This window comes from Anomalospiza imberbis, chromosome 3 (assembly GCF_031753505.1).
Source record: "Anomalospiza imberbis isolate Cuckoo-Finch-1a 21T00152 chromosome 3, ASM3175350v1, whole genome shotgun sequence".
In the NCBI taxonomy this organism is placed as follows: domain Eukaryota; kingdom Metazoa; phylum Chordata; class Aves; order Passeriformes; family Viduidae; genus Anomalospiza; species Anomalospiza imberbis.
The window spans coordinates 57,840,063-57,855,196 of NC_089683.1; the positions used below are offsets into that span (position 1 = coordinate 57,840,063).

General features: G+C 36.0%; 1 protein-coding gene across 4 annotated transcripts in view; it reads left to right on the forward strand.

Moving 5' to 3' along the window:
- PCMT1 (protein-L-isoaspartate (D-aspartate) O-methyltransferase) overlaps nt 1–15,134 on the forward strand; it is a 36,183-nt gene that overhangs the window by 13,234 nt on the left and 7,815 nt on the right. The window contains exons 3-7 of one of the 4 annotated variants that reach the window (XM_068184581.1): nt 420–451; nt 2,190–2,294; nt 5,665–5,785; nt 10,398–10,483; nt 12,074–12,243. In XM_068184581.1, the coding sequence (XP_068040682.1) occupies nt 420–451; nt 2,190–2,294; nt 5,665–5,785; nt 10,398–10,483; nt 12,074–12,243 (514 nt within the window). Of the gene's footprint in view, nt 1–419; nt 452–2,189; nt 2,295–5,664; nt 5,786–10,397; nt 10,484–10,896; nt 12,291–15,134 lie in introns of those variants that run through there. The other 3 variants (XM_068184582.1, XM_068184583.1, XM_068184584.1) reach the window with 3 other exon arrangements.

The following is a 15,134-nucleotide window of genomic DNA, read 5'->3' on the forward strand; positions in this document are numbered from 1 at the left end:
GGTTGTTCTCCAGATGTTCAGTGGTCTCCATTACATGAAACTCAAACTAACAAATTCAGGTTTTTACGTCGGGGCTGACTAAAAAGGAATTACATTATTTTGGTAGACACTACTCTTCTGAATTAAGCCTACTTGCTCAGTATGTGATATTCATTCAATGTATAGTGAAAAAAATGAGATTGTAACTGAGATCAAGGATGAAACCCTTTCTTTTCCAGTGCAGAGTTGACACAGCGTAGCTTTCAGCTGAGGTACTGTAACTCAGTTCTAATGTAGAGTACCTGTGTAACTACTGGGGTGTGGATGTTGTGCCCTGAATGAGGGTGACAGTGAAGGTGTTGCACTTTACAGTCAAGGTAATAAAGGTTGTAAGGTTACTCTCTGAACAACAGTGAACATCTCATTCTCTTGTTTTACAGGTTTCCAAGCAACAATCAGTGCTCCACACATGGTAAGCTTTAAACTAGGTGATTAGTATAGTGATTGTATAAACATCCAGAAGCTCTTGAAATAAAATATTTACACTAGTAAATTTGATGAGCAGTTGATTGCAGGGAGACTTTTGTGAACTGCTTACTGTGAAGAAGTAGAAAAGTTTGATCAAGATTTTTCTTGCGGATGTACAGTAATAGGATGAGGGGTAGTGGGCAAAAAAATGTAGCAGGAAATCCTGATTATTTTCTAGAGTTAAGAAAAACTATGAGGGTAGTTAAGCACTGAAAAAGGCTTTGCAGCTTGTGGAAATTCTGTTCTTCAATATACAAGGATGCGGACTGAACAGGGTTCTAAGCAGCCTAATTTGAAATGCCCATGTATTGAAATAGGACTAGACCAGAAGATTTCCAGAGATCTTTCCATTACAAATTACTTTGTAATATATAAAATCATAAGAATTCAGGAGTGAATGACAGTGGTTCCTATAGTATGGTACTATGGTAATGCCTTTAAATCTTTGGACAGGAAAAAAGATACATTGTACTGAGTTGCAGGGCTTTTTTGTGAGTGGTTTGAGACCAGGGTGAGTGTTCCAGTTGGGATTTCAGTGCATGCATCTAAACCAGATACCATTTTTCTTTGTTTCTTTATTTGAGATACAAGGTGAATAGAAGCAAGTATTTTGTCTTTGCGATGTTTGGAAGGTGTCAAAACACAGTAAAAGTCTGCTTCTCTTGACTAAAAACTGTATAGTTGGCTTAGAATTTTCCTAGTTATCAATATTAAAAAAATCAGGAATTTTGTATAGAGATGTTAACGATATTATTCAAGAAAAGACTGAAAAAAGTACTGTTGCTAAGGGGAAAAATAAGTATTAATTATGCTTCAAAATTTTGAGTCCCTTAAGTCATTATTTTTCCGATGCTTAGAACTAGTACTATGTGAAGTGTTAGAGCAAAAAGGTAATATATCCTCTAAGCAAATATTAACAAAGAATATTCTAACAGAGAATATTCTAATTGTTTATATTTTCTGAGTGGGATGGATAAAGCTGAAAGAGGGTGGTAATGGCTATCACTGAAACATGAAAGAACAAACTGTTTTTTTAGTGTGCAGCCTATGCGTAGTTTGTGTACTGGTGCACCACATAGCGAAGCAAAAGTTAAGTGTGTCTATAGACTACTGCATTTCATCCGTGAGCCTGGCTATTTGCCTTTGTAAGAGATGGCTTCTTTTTCCTATTCTTTGATTCAGCAAGTGTGCAGGTAATACAGGAGGTAGTTTTAATAGCCATTTTCCTTGATGCTCTGGAGCTGCCTTCTTCCTATCTAGCTTTTGTATCAGGTTTTTCCAATGCATATAGCATAATGATAAACTAAATTCTCTATTGGCCATATACTGCCAGAATAGTAAGAGTCACCAGAACTGAGGAGAAATAAACTGATTTATAGTGTCTTTCCTAATGTATTGTCTGTGCTAAAAGTGTGAATGGTCAGATGAGGCTTTGTATATGAATACTAACAAAAAAAAAAAAAAAAGACCTCATTAAATTTGTTGAAGCTAATGAAATAACAATGATAGTAACAATGCCATGTAGTTAACTCCTTCCCCTCCCATTTTTTGTAATATAAATGATTCTGAAATTTCTTACACAAATGCTCAGGGCATTTTCCAAAATCTCTGAAGAAATTAACATACGCTGAGTAAAACAGACACTTAAAATAATTTGAAATTTTCTCTCTGTGTTCTCTTAGCATGCATATGCACTTGAACTTCTATCTGATCAGCTACATGAAGGAGCCAAAGCACTCGATGTAGGATCTGGAAGTGGAATTCTTACAGCATGCTTTTCGCGAATGGTGAGTTGTTTAGTTCAATCACTTGATCATCAGAACTGCTTGGACTCGAGTGTAACTCTGAATTACAGGGCAAAGAAAAGCATCCTTCATAATGGACTGAAGTATATTGTGCAGAAAATAATTTACTCTCCTGGGTGTGATTGGTACCCATTTCTTATGGTAGCTGATAGCAGATGTTCAAGTTAAATAGTCCAATAAATGGTGTAATGATGAAGAAACCCCCTAGTGAGGAAGTTTAGGGGTTTTGGATTGTTTTGGGTTTTTAATGATTGAATTTTAGTTGTTGCTTTATATCTTGAAGGAAGAAGATGTTTGTCTTGAACATTCCAATTTTGTTATCTTGTGTGGCTGTGAATGTTCTCATTGTGATAAATTGTCATGGATTCCTGTTATAATGAGAGCTTAGTGAGGCATAAAAGAATCTTATTTCCACAGGAAGACATCTTGTGTATATAATAAATTGTCTTTGAATTTAATTGCTTTCTTGTTATATTGCACAAGCATTACTGTTAGTGTCCATTTAACCTTTTTAAAGTAAGATATTAATTTAAATTTTATGTCTTTGCCAAGTAACTTAATCTCAATTGTATTATTCAACCTGTACCTAAGGAATTTTTCTGTGTTCTTCCTTATCTTACATTGGGGAAAAAAAAGATGAAAAAATAAAAAATATTTAAAAATTTGGATTTTAGTGGCTGTAGCTATTGTATTGTTAGAATGATTAATGAAGAGGAATATAATCAGTTCTTTCTCTCTTCCAGGGCTTTATAATTGCTTTATGATTAGTAGAGACCTTCATTAAAATGCCAACTAGATTTTTTGTTTTGTCTTTCTGCAAAGTTAATTTGAAATGTGTTGATACATATGATAATTTCTCATTTAAGTTTCTTTGCTACATAGTTTTCTGTTTTCAAGCACCAATCTGAGTCTGCAATCAATTCTGTTTCCCGGTGTTTAAGAGTTAGCTGAGAGTGTTTAGGAGTGGGCAATGCACTTGCAAAAGTATTTAGATTTCTAAGTGTTAGCTGCAAAATCTGGGGAAAAAAAAGTAGTTGAAATAAGTTAACCAAACTGCAGTTTAGAGGAAGTCTTAAATGGCACTTAATTCAACTTGCTTGTTGTAGATGTTGCACTTGCTGCCTATTATTTTTGGTCTGTGAAGTCAGTAATCAAATGCTAGCATGGGAATCCCAATCCTACAAGAATTAAAAGTTTTGTCCAGGCTGTATGTATTTCTCACTAAAGTTATGAATGCATAAAGGAATAGCCATCTTCAATAGCACATGCTAAATTGTAGTTGTGCATTTTTTTTCCTACTAAAACAAGCTGTGGAGAAGTCAGAATCAGCACAAAAAGGAAATCCCTTTCCAATTTCCTGAAGTTAATCCCTCTATCTCTTTATTGCCATATGAATGTCATGTGTGTCTTATGAATCCTCCTTGGTTGTTTGCATTGGAATGGCTTATAGACGTGTGTAATGAAAAATTGAGTAAATGCTTTCATTCTGCTTGATAGCACTGCTAACTGTAACAAAAACTTGAAAGAAGTTACAGACAGTTGGGGATTCAAGCATCATAAAGTCACCCCAGGACACAGTATATTATGGGAATTAATGGTAGAGTGTTTTGCCACCAAAATTCACTTGGGGATGTGCTTTTTGTGACTATGCTGATGTTGCTTCTCAGTCTACTTGAGATCTAGAATTAGTAGCTCACATTTGTAGCACAAGTGCCTCAGTGCTCATAGATGACAATTTTACTCTTACAATGGTAATCTCATTTGTGGTACCTCTGGGACAGCTTTATGTTTACTTAGACTAGTAAACTTGAAGGCTTGTAAACTAGACTAGTAAACTAGTAGACTTGAAGATTGTTGTTTAGATTTTCATGTTAAACGTCTAGGGTAATTTTGCAATCTATGTAGGTAAGTTTAAGTTTATTTACTTTTGAAGGTTGCTGGCAAATTAAATTAATTACAGTTTTCATCCTGTCAGTACTGGATTTATGATAAAAGTGGTGTATATTTTTATTCCTAACATAGAGATCCAAAAATTGTGCCTCTTTGTTGTCTCAATTGCATGCGCTTCACAGTTCCAGGGTAATAGAGGCAATTGATGAGGACTCAGAAACAGCATAATGGGCTGTCACATGCAGCAGGAGGTTCTCTTACTTTATCAGGCTATTTCATGCTCTGAACATTTTGCTAAATTTTCCTTTCTGTGATGTTACTGTTTGGAATATACTGGATCTTTTGCCAGCTTATAATACAACTGACTGCCAGGCATTCCTCCGAACAGCAAGCCATGGCTGTCATAGTGAAAACTTGCTCTGTGTCTTGCTGTGTTTCAGAGGCTGGAATGGTCTCCCACTCAAACAAGAAAAGCTAACACTGCTTTTTAAATGTTTTTTACATAGGACTTGTTCATAATAAAACAAAAAAAAAATCCCCAGGATAACCAGTTACTAATTTTCCATGTCTTAATAATATTAAAACGTAAGATACAGAAACATAAACAATGCGTGTAGATGTGTCCAAAGACAGTTGTTAGGCAACGTGGGCCTTGCTAGGACATACTCTGCTATTGTGGTCTTTGAACTGAATCCTGTTAAAAGTGGTCAGGTTTTTTAAGATTTGGATTGGTTTTGAATGTTTTTTTCTGGACTAAAGACAAAATTCTGGAAGAAATGCTGGTAATGGAGACGTTTTTGTTAGTAGACCTTTTTTCCCCTCTCAGAATACAGAGATTTTGTGACCTTTTTTGAGTTGAGCTCTCAGAAGTTCCACTCTTCCTGTGGAGGAGAGCTATAAATCTGAAAGTAGATTCATGAATGCAAGGGTGAGTGGAAGGTAATTTGTCCCTGACTGGTAATTGCAGCATTTTCTTCTGAAAGAATAGAACGCTTGAGATGATTTTTGAATAAAAATCATTATTTAATCCTTGAAGTAAGGTCTTCTCTAGAACAACCTTAATCCTTAGTAAGTTTCATTCAGTATGAAAGGAGATCAGTTCTAATCTTTGTCCTTGACATTGTTACTTTTTATTGCAGGTAATGAAAACAAACATGATAAAATTTAACTTCTAAAAATTCAAAAAAGAAAACTCCACTTACAAATATAACACAACTGAATCACATCTCAAAAAGATCACTCTAACAAGTATTTATAAAACTGTGCAGACACACTTTAATTATCAGGTGCTTCTAGCAGTCAAAATTTGTCATTTCTAACAGTAGTCTTAATAACATTGGGAAAATATACTTCCACTTTCCTGTTTTTGTTTTTATTTTAGAGAAATGAGGTCAGGAAGTATAAGTACTCATTCTGTAAATAAAACTGGTAGAAATTGTTCAACTGTATATTTTTATTCCAGGTTGGTCCCAAAGGACAAGTTGTAGGAATTGATCATATCAAAGAACTAGTAGATGACTCAATAAATAATGTCAAAAAAGACGATCCCACATTGCTGTCTTCAGGAAGAGTGAAACTGATTGGTGAGCATCAGACTGATATACTTACTAATTAAATTGATATTCTTTCTAGCAGCTGTTTGAAAATGATTAATTGGATGTTATTAAAACTTTGAATTTAATAAGCTAAACCCAAGAAAGAGGAGCCAAATGAAAACTTTAAAATTTACATTGCCTTTGAAAATCAGTATCTTCCCCCAGTTTTCAGAGTATGACTTCTGGTGATCTCAAAGACTATATAATATAATCGTTCTACTAGAAAAGGTTAACTGGGTGGTGGTTTTTTGGTAAAAATACATGCTGAAGGTCTGTCGTGTTATATTTGCTATTTAAAATTGGGGTTAAATTCACAACTGTTCTTGAATAAATACCCTGTCATCTAAATTTGAGTGTTTTAAGAAATCCTTCACATTTCTGATAGAGTAGTTGAGAAAGCTGCATACAAAGATTCAAGTGGAAAAAGTACTAGATTGGCAGTATGCACCACTGATGTTTATTTCACTTGTTTTTAAAATTGACAGCTGGATATTAGGGAAGTGACTGACACCAAAGTACTTGAATTCAGTTAGAGTTACTGAGTGGAAATAATGCCCAAATGATAAAAGCACAGTGAATTGTTTTAAATATTGTTTTTTACTAAAAAAAAAATAGATTTGGGTTTTTGTTTGGTTTTTTCTTTGTTTGGGATTTTTTCGTTGGTTAATGTTTGTTTTTCTTAGAAGATGTAAGGCTGGCAAGAGGAAAGTGTCATTCTATTCACTATATTTGAAAAAGAAGTTGAAGGTCTGGAAATTTTATGAGGCTTCTTACAAGAACACTTGGAAAAATTATTATTATGTGGTGTTTGGCTCTTAGCTTAATTACCATTTTTATTCTTGGTCTTTTCTTATAAATGAGGGACTTTTCTAAATGTTTATTAAATAAGTTTATCAAGATGTACACATGTATAAAATGCAGTGTATCTCACTGAGAACACTTATGTCTCAGAACATTTTGGAAAAGAAGTTAGGCTTCCAGGGCTGTAGAGGAGGAATGAGGGAATAATTTCCATTGATGCTGTACAAAAGCAATTATGACTTATGCTTCTGGTCATTCCTTAAACAAACTCTGGTGGTCTTGCAAGTCTAGAATTCTAAGTAAACATAATTATCTACATTATTTTTGACTATGTAGCAGGGTGACTAAGAGACTTGTGGATAGTTTTGTTGTGAGGTACATTTTAAAAAAGTACAGATGGACAAGTAATACTTCTGTGAACTAGGTGGAGAAGAATGTTTCAACTGTGTTGGATTCCTGGGAACTCTCTGATATGGAGCAAGAATCCAGACAGCTGTTAATTTAAAACAAAAAGACAGCAACAGAAAATCCCACCCAAAACCCCCCATCCCAAATACACAAACAAAAAAGTTGTGAAAACCAGTTAATTGATGATGGGAGCTTTATGAAATAAGACCAGGTGTGTCAGTTGCTGGCTTTTCACAGTGTGCTTCAGGCATTCTACTCTGCTTTGTCATATCTCACATATATCATAACTGCATTTCAGGAACACCAAAATTATTTTGGGGTGTCTCATTAAAACTGCATTGAAAGTTGGGAGGAGGTATACTTGGACTAACATGTCTTTTGTTAGTTTGTGGATATTTTTTTTAAATTTTTTTAAACTTTATTTTGTTTCCTCTTAATATCAGGAGGAAGTGAGGTGAATCTCTCAAGTGCTTCTACTTACTGCTCTTTGGCTCACATGAGAGTACTCTGGGAAGGCAGAATATTTGATTCCTTTTGGGTGAAACTAGACAAGATGATGTGTTCCAAGAAGCGGCCAAATATGTTTGATATGTGCATATTAAGACAATAAGACTTAGATCTAGACTGCAGTGATTATCCTGAAATGTATATGTTGCATGGATGCCAGGTTCTCAGCAAAAACTTTGGCTGTACAGATCTGCTTCTATTGTACTGCACTATTTGCTGATGCAGCCATAGCCAGGGGGGATGAGGGATTCTAAATGACTGAGGGAAGTAATTTTCTTCTGTTTCTGTGCTCATGCTACAACTCCGTGTGAAACAGGTCTGCATAGAAGCACTGAAGGCCTGGGTACTGTGATCAGCAGATCAGGTTCAGATTTATAAGCAAGAACCCTTTTATATCAAAATGTCCAGACATTTTTTCCTCATCAACACCTACCACCCACCACCACAATTTCTTCACTTACAGGCTGCATGTAACTGGAGATATGAGTAGAATAGGTGACATTATTCAGGATTTAAACACAAGCTTAAAATTTGGGCTTCTCTTTCCCCTTGGACATTGAATAATATAGTAATTTGAATGACATTGAATATATGAATGCCAACTTAACTATTTTTTAAATGTTCTGGATATCTAAAACTGTGTTGCCATGGTGGGTGCAATTCTGCAATTATAAGAATTTTAGTGGATTTTAAAAGGGAAGAGCCATGCTGTGCGTGATGCATATGAAGGAGCGTGATTTTTTCCCCCCTTTGGTTGAGTGTGTGCTGTTTTTGAAGATGTTAGCTATTGATTCTGAGAGCAAAGGGATTAGTTGTTTTTGGGTCTGTTTTACTGCTCTCAGTAAAGTGATAAGATGTGCAGAAGTCACATTCCAACTTCTCTGGAGAGTGCACTAGGGACATTTATGTCTCAGAGTACATGTGTTCTTCTTCAGAAGCGACAGCAGTTTCTTTCACAGCGGCTTCTTCAACTTGGCAGTTGTTTCTTTTGCCAGCACTACTGGAGACGGCTGCTTCTAATGCCTGCTGTGCACCTTGGGGAATGAGGATCTGCCTCCTTGTGTAACTTGCATGATTTTTAGCAGTTATCTGGATGAATAAGCTAAAGAAGTCTTTCTCCATTGCCATCTCTGATGGAATAGCAGCTTGATTCAGTAACACATCATTGCTACTTCTTTAGAAGAGTTGTACAGTGCTACTAAGATACAAATTATATACTTGACTGCACTGAGGTGGTTGTTCCATTAGAACCCACTTTGGCAGTCAGAGGGATTACACCCTGGAAATACTGGAAATTTCATTACTGATGATCTCTGTTGCCATCTGACTTAGTGGAAATGGTGATCAATAGGGATGAGTTCTCTTGAAGCACTGGTAATTCTTGCTTGGCAGCTTTTGCTTGTGGCCCTTGGTTGGAGCTTGTGCTGGTGAGAATAGATGATATGAGTATTTATGTCACTGACCTCTAAAAGGCTTCTCAGCTTCTGAGGAAATGTGCTCTCCAAAAGAGCATGAATGCAGAAGGTCCTTGACAGGGTCATCTTTTAGGACCGCATAAGGAAAATGACAAACACTTCAGTTTTAATTGGTTTGAGGAGCTGTCCAGGTCTTCTTGTACTCTTGGATACCTAGGGATGCTCTTACTGTTCAGATGGCCCTCCTTACCATGCTGTGGTTACCGTGTTTTTTTCCTGCCATGTGAGTTTTTGGAAGGCAAAAAATTGAGATTTTTCAGCCTCTGACTGGGATGTAGCACTTCTTTTGACTCTTTCAGTTTTAATTAACCTGTGATAATGGTGTTTGCAAAGAAGTCAAAGCTCAGCCCGAAGATGGGAAACCCCAAATTACTTGTGTTGATCAGAGGACTAACCTCTATGTTTTTTCTTCTTGACTGATTATTGGAACTTCTGTAATCACATAGTATGGATTTATTGTTGCTTCAGCCTCATTTATTACACTTGTTCTAAATAACTCCAGAGAGAGCCTGCCTAACTTGCTCTGATTACCTGTTGCTTTCCTGTTAATTCTGTGGATGCCATATTCACATTGTCTTCTTTCAAAACTTAACCCAAGATTCAGTTTAGTTTGTCAGTTTTCATTGGCTTAAAAACCGCAAACTGTTACTCTTTCCTTCTGCATAACTGGAATGGTATGAGACATCTGTGATAGAGTGCTTCTTCATGAGTTCTCCACCAAAGCTCAAGCAGCACTGGTAACCTCTGAAAACCTTTATTGTTCCTAGCATCTTCCAAGCAGTCAGCTGGAGCTTTAGCCATGAATCTGACCTGGCTCTCTGTGTTAGCAGTGATTGTCTGCAGGAAGAATAATGAGGCCCATCTGCTGGAATGTGGGGTGTGCAGAGGTTGCTGCAGTACTGCATTAATGTATGCATATAGGTGTGGGCTTTTGTTCCAACTGGTAATGCAGTTGTAGGCATATAGTCCATGGGAACACTTCCTTTGTATTTTCCTCACCTTTGGAGTCTTCTGGTATGTGCTTCTGACATTTAATGCATTGGACTCAGGATTTGCATTATATTTAAGAATGGTGTGCATGAAGACAAGGCAAAGCAAAGTGTATGTTTTAAGAGGGTAATTGAGGGGGGAAACTCACCTGCACTGGAATTGGTAGGGAGCATAAATACTTTATTATCTTTTCTAGGTGGACCATGTGTTTTCAAGAACTTTAATTATAAATCCATGCCTTCTAATTTCAGATGCTTCCATAGTATTTAGTATATTCTGTAAGCATGTGTATGCACATATAAGGGTGTTTTGTTGCATTTATTTTACAAATGTGTTAATTTTTTATGTGTAGATATGGAAAACCAGCTCTTTTCTCCAATCCTTTTGAAAATATTTTAAAAAATAGTGTTTTCTTGCAGTGGGAGATGGACGAATGGGATATGCAGAAGAAGCTCCCTATGATGCGATTCATGTTGGAGCTGCAGCCCCGGTTGTGCCCCAAGCAGTAAGCCTTTATGTTCTGTGTGTGTGTTTCTGTACTATCTTAGCTGTAGAGAATGCTTTGCATACATCTGTATGTAAAATACTTGGTAGCTTGCACTGCTGGGAGTATCAGTGGACAATGTGGTATTACTGTATGGTGTGGGGTTTTTGTCTCTGTTACAATTGGGCTTCCTGTTGGTTTGATAAAGCTGTATGTTCTAATAACTCTGCTCTAAATAAACATATTTTAAAATGACATGTGTGCAACCCTCTATTATGACAATGAACTGGAGAATTTTATTTAATAAGATAATTAAATTTTAGCAAACAATGAATTACACTTCAATTTAAGTGTGTTTCCCAAGTTCCAAAGCACTGAGTCTGTTGAAAGTAAAATGCTCAGCTGGAAGTACAAACAGTGCCATTTGTTTGTAGCTTTCAGAATGGATACAGGGCAGTTCTTACTAGAGCAGCGGAAGAGTAACTGGAGCTTTAGAGTATGCATACATATAGTCCATTTTCACAGATAAGTTTTTTTTTTTCTCTTCCTTTCATCAGGCACATGATGGTAATACATAGCATGATTTTTATATGCTAGATGCCAGTTAAGGTTTTTAAATCTTAGTGATGGATAGTGAAGGACTGGGCTTTGAGGTGTTATAGACAGATGGGACATTTTCAAACAATGACCAGTGCAGGGGGGGGGGGTTTGCTTAATTTTTTTAAAGTAGGTTATGTTTTTAGTTTTTTGGTTTTTTTTTTTGAGGGGGATTTATTTGTTTGGGTTTTGTTGTTAGAGGTTTTTTGTTGGTTTTTTTTTTTTTTGTGGGGGTGTGTGGGAGGGTGTTCCCAGCAAAATGTTGACAGATGACAACTAAAATGTAACTGACAGCTTATTTGTGAATGAAACAGTTCTTAATTATAACTTTTGTTAGCAACAAGGATTAAGTGGTTTTTTTCATGACATCTGGGAAGTATGAAATTTTCCTTGAGACTACTGTGATTAGCTTCCTTTAACTATGGAAAAAAATGCAAGCATTTCTCACATACTGTGTTTACATGTCACTTATCTTAGTCATATTCATATATTTTAGGCTAGTTTCATAAAAGGCTGTTCCATTCACAAAATGAAAGAGGAGCTGTTGGGTAGTGAGTGTGTTGTAGATAAAAAATTTCCAGGAAGAGAAATTATGAAAAGTCACCAATCTCAAATCTTATTCTGAGGGCTTAAGGGGAGATCAGTTACCCCCAGAATTTTTGACAATGGGCCTGTACTGATGCACAATAACTATTGAACAGTTAAACAGTTTCAAAAGATTGAATCTGCTTAAAAATAATTTGTGATTTACATGTTTTCCTCACATATATAGAAAATACAACTGCAACCTACCTAGTTAATTAAATTATTTTACTGTAATACCAGTTGTTGTACCATGTTGCTGTAATACTCTAATTTTCAATGCACTTTTTATTTTTCCTAATGGAAGTAGTTATCTACTGCATAAAAGTAGATTGATACATAATAGCAAAGCTATTAATCTACTGTAACAAACTTTGGATCCAGCTTCTCTGAAGTGGCTGGTTACATTCTAATTTCTGTGTTGTGTTCTAGCTTATAGACCAGTTAAAACCTGGCGGAAGATTGATATTACCAGTTGGCCCTGCTGGGGGAAACCAGATGCTCGAACAGTATGACAAACTAGAAGATGGCAGTGTCAAAATGAAGCCTCTGATGGGAGTGATATATGTGCCTTTAACAGATAAAGAGAAGCAGTGGTCCAGGTGGAAGTGATTTTCTGTTCCACTTACTTCTTCCACACACATGCAAGGTGAAAGGGTGTGAATTTTAAGCAGATAGGCTGCAAGGCCTGCCTTTGCTGCTGTCATTGCTTTCTGCTCCTCCATACCATGAAAAGTGACTCAGTCTGCATTACTACATCACTCAAGGGAGGTTATGCTAAGTTTGAGTTAAATTAAAAGCAGAAGAAAAATATTGCATGGGTTGCACTTTGTCTTTTTGGACATGTTTTCTTTAGTCTTTGGTGTTTTGAAGATTCTTATTTGTTGTTTTAAACACAGTATTTTCTAAGGTTAAACTTCACTTTTAATGAACTTTTTATAACTATTTTACCCAGTAATTAGGGTGAAGTGTAAAATTTTACTTAATAAATACTGTTTTGTCCTTTAAGTTAGTGGTAACTGGGTGTTCATTTTTTACTTTTCTGAAACACTACAAATGAAGAAAAATCTTTGCAAAATCCTTTGTGGAAAATGTAGATGATCTTGCAAGTGCTTTTCCTTTAGCCTTCAAGTAGAAAAAAGTAGAGAAGATAATTCCTTCTTCCCTAAAGTATAAATGTAGTTGAGTAGTGTTTAGAAAATTTTCTCAGACATGTTATTAGAAGTCTGTCATCTGTCTCTGGGGCAGTATTTGTGTTTGCCAGTACAGCAAACTCTAAAGGCGTTTCTAGATGTAGGAAACCTCCCAGTTTGCTGAATTGAACAGCCAGTAATAAATGAATAAATAAATAGACTTAATGCAGCTGTCAGCTTAAGCCATGCTAGGCATTAGTATGTGAATGAGCAAAGCAGCAGTGCTGTTTTGCTTCCTGGCAGAAAGTGCTTGTGAATGTATTATTGGCATTAGTGAAGTGCAGAGATGTGCATTGAGCTCTGAAAACAACTCTTGAGCTTTATAACCTAAATTTAGATTTTTGGCTTTTTTCCCCTTGATATTTTGGAGTATAGCTTGTGATTTGAATACATGAATACTTAGTCTACCTACCAAAATACTCATAAAAAGTACAAATAAAGCAGTTTGCATACTGTTGCTTAGTGAAACCTCATTTCAGTGTTTCTTGAATTACTATATAGTCACCACGTACAAATTACTCTTAAAACAACTTCAGTGAGACACTGCTTAGTTCAAAGCATATATGAAGCATGCTTGTTATTCAGATGTTTTGTATTTGTTATGCAAATTAATGCTTTGGCCTCGAATATTGCCAGTATTCCCTCAGTGTGGTACTGGGGGGTTTCCTGCCTCTTGTAAGGCTTTGGAAGCTTTCCTTTGTGGTCAGTTTCCTCCTCCGGCAAATGTTTTATTTAAGTTTGGAGTCCTTGCTTTGCTTGCTCTAAAAAAGAGTAGTCGTCTTCTTAAGCCTTCCTTCTCTCAGAGAGTTTTCATAGATTTTGCTCTATTTCCACCTGATCTGATTATAGTAGCAATTGGGATTTTTTTGGTATCCCAAAAAAAGGATAGCAGTGTGTGTTCATAGAACACTTTAAGAAGGGTTTCTCAAGTGACCGTATTTATCCCTTGCTACAAGTGAAGGTAGGGTACTCTGTTAAGGACTAGAATTCTGAGTTTTTTTGCATCTCTTCTGTGCAGTTCGGTATTTCATTTTGTCTGCCAGCTTAGGAAGAGCTAATAGCTTGTCTTTGGGCCTTCTTCAGTCATGCATACTTTAGGGTTATTTCCCCCAGAAATTTGTGCCATTTTCTGTGCTTTTCTGAAACAATTCTTGTTTTTATTTATTTATTTTCAATTTAAGAATTTACAGTGGTGTTATCAGAAAATATAAGTGCTTAGCCTGAAGGGTTCATCTGCAGTGGCATAGAGGCTGTATCTTGCTATACACATTAAAATTTTGTTCAATCTTGGAACACTCTGTTAAAGAAAATCTCAGAAGTCTACTTCTTATAACATTTGCTATTTCTTTAATTGTCCTTTTTGTGATCTGAAGAAAATTCCCATTTCATTTTCTAGGATAACTGTCAGTGTACTGCTGACCTTATGGGAAGTCACATCTTTCTTTTTCTTTGTTTTTCCTTGTTGGTGACGATAAAGTGTATGGTCAGGCAGCTGCTGCTAAGGAAATTCCTAATTATAAGTCAGCATTTGTTATCTGTGCTAGCATCAAAGATGAAAGAGGTGTTTTTTCTTCACTTCCTAGATTTCAGTTTTTCTTTTCTAAATTGCTCAAGATCAGTGATCAGAGTTCGGTTAGAGACTCCTCTGAAAAAGCATCTCTTAAGAGTTTCTGTAATAATCTGTAATAATCTGTAGTGTATGGGAGACTAGTTGCTGTAAATCTCAAATTCATTAAACAATAATCATTTTAAGATTAGCTCAATTCTGTGTGTTTACTTTGTCATTATTTTAGTTTACATTATGTGATTTCATTCGTAATGCAGGTAACTCTTTCATCACATTGAACGAAGAACGGGTGTCCCTTCACAGAATACAATTGATAGGTCAGCAGCATTTTCCTAGGGTAGCAGACCCTCCAGTTGGCAGGAAAGAAGCTGTTTAAATTTTTGCTGAGCCATTCACATTTTGGAATGTTCTTTAATGGGGCTGTAAGGTGCTTTTGCAAAGCAGCACAACACTCTTAAGTGGTGTTTGAAGTCAACCCCATCTTCAGGTATTTTGTATAGTGCTTGCCTATGTAAAACTGGAACTTACAGCAAAAGGAAGTCTGGACTAGCTGGAAGGAGAAGATTCCTTGGATTTCAATACATTACTAAATAAAGCATCTTACTTGTGAATACTGTTAAATTTCTTTAGATTTAGGCCATGATTTTGAAGTTTTGGTTCAGTTGCAGTAGTATTTTTTTAAGCTCCCAGTATTAGTGGGAATCCTCTCAGCTGTGACTCACTGGGACACTTA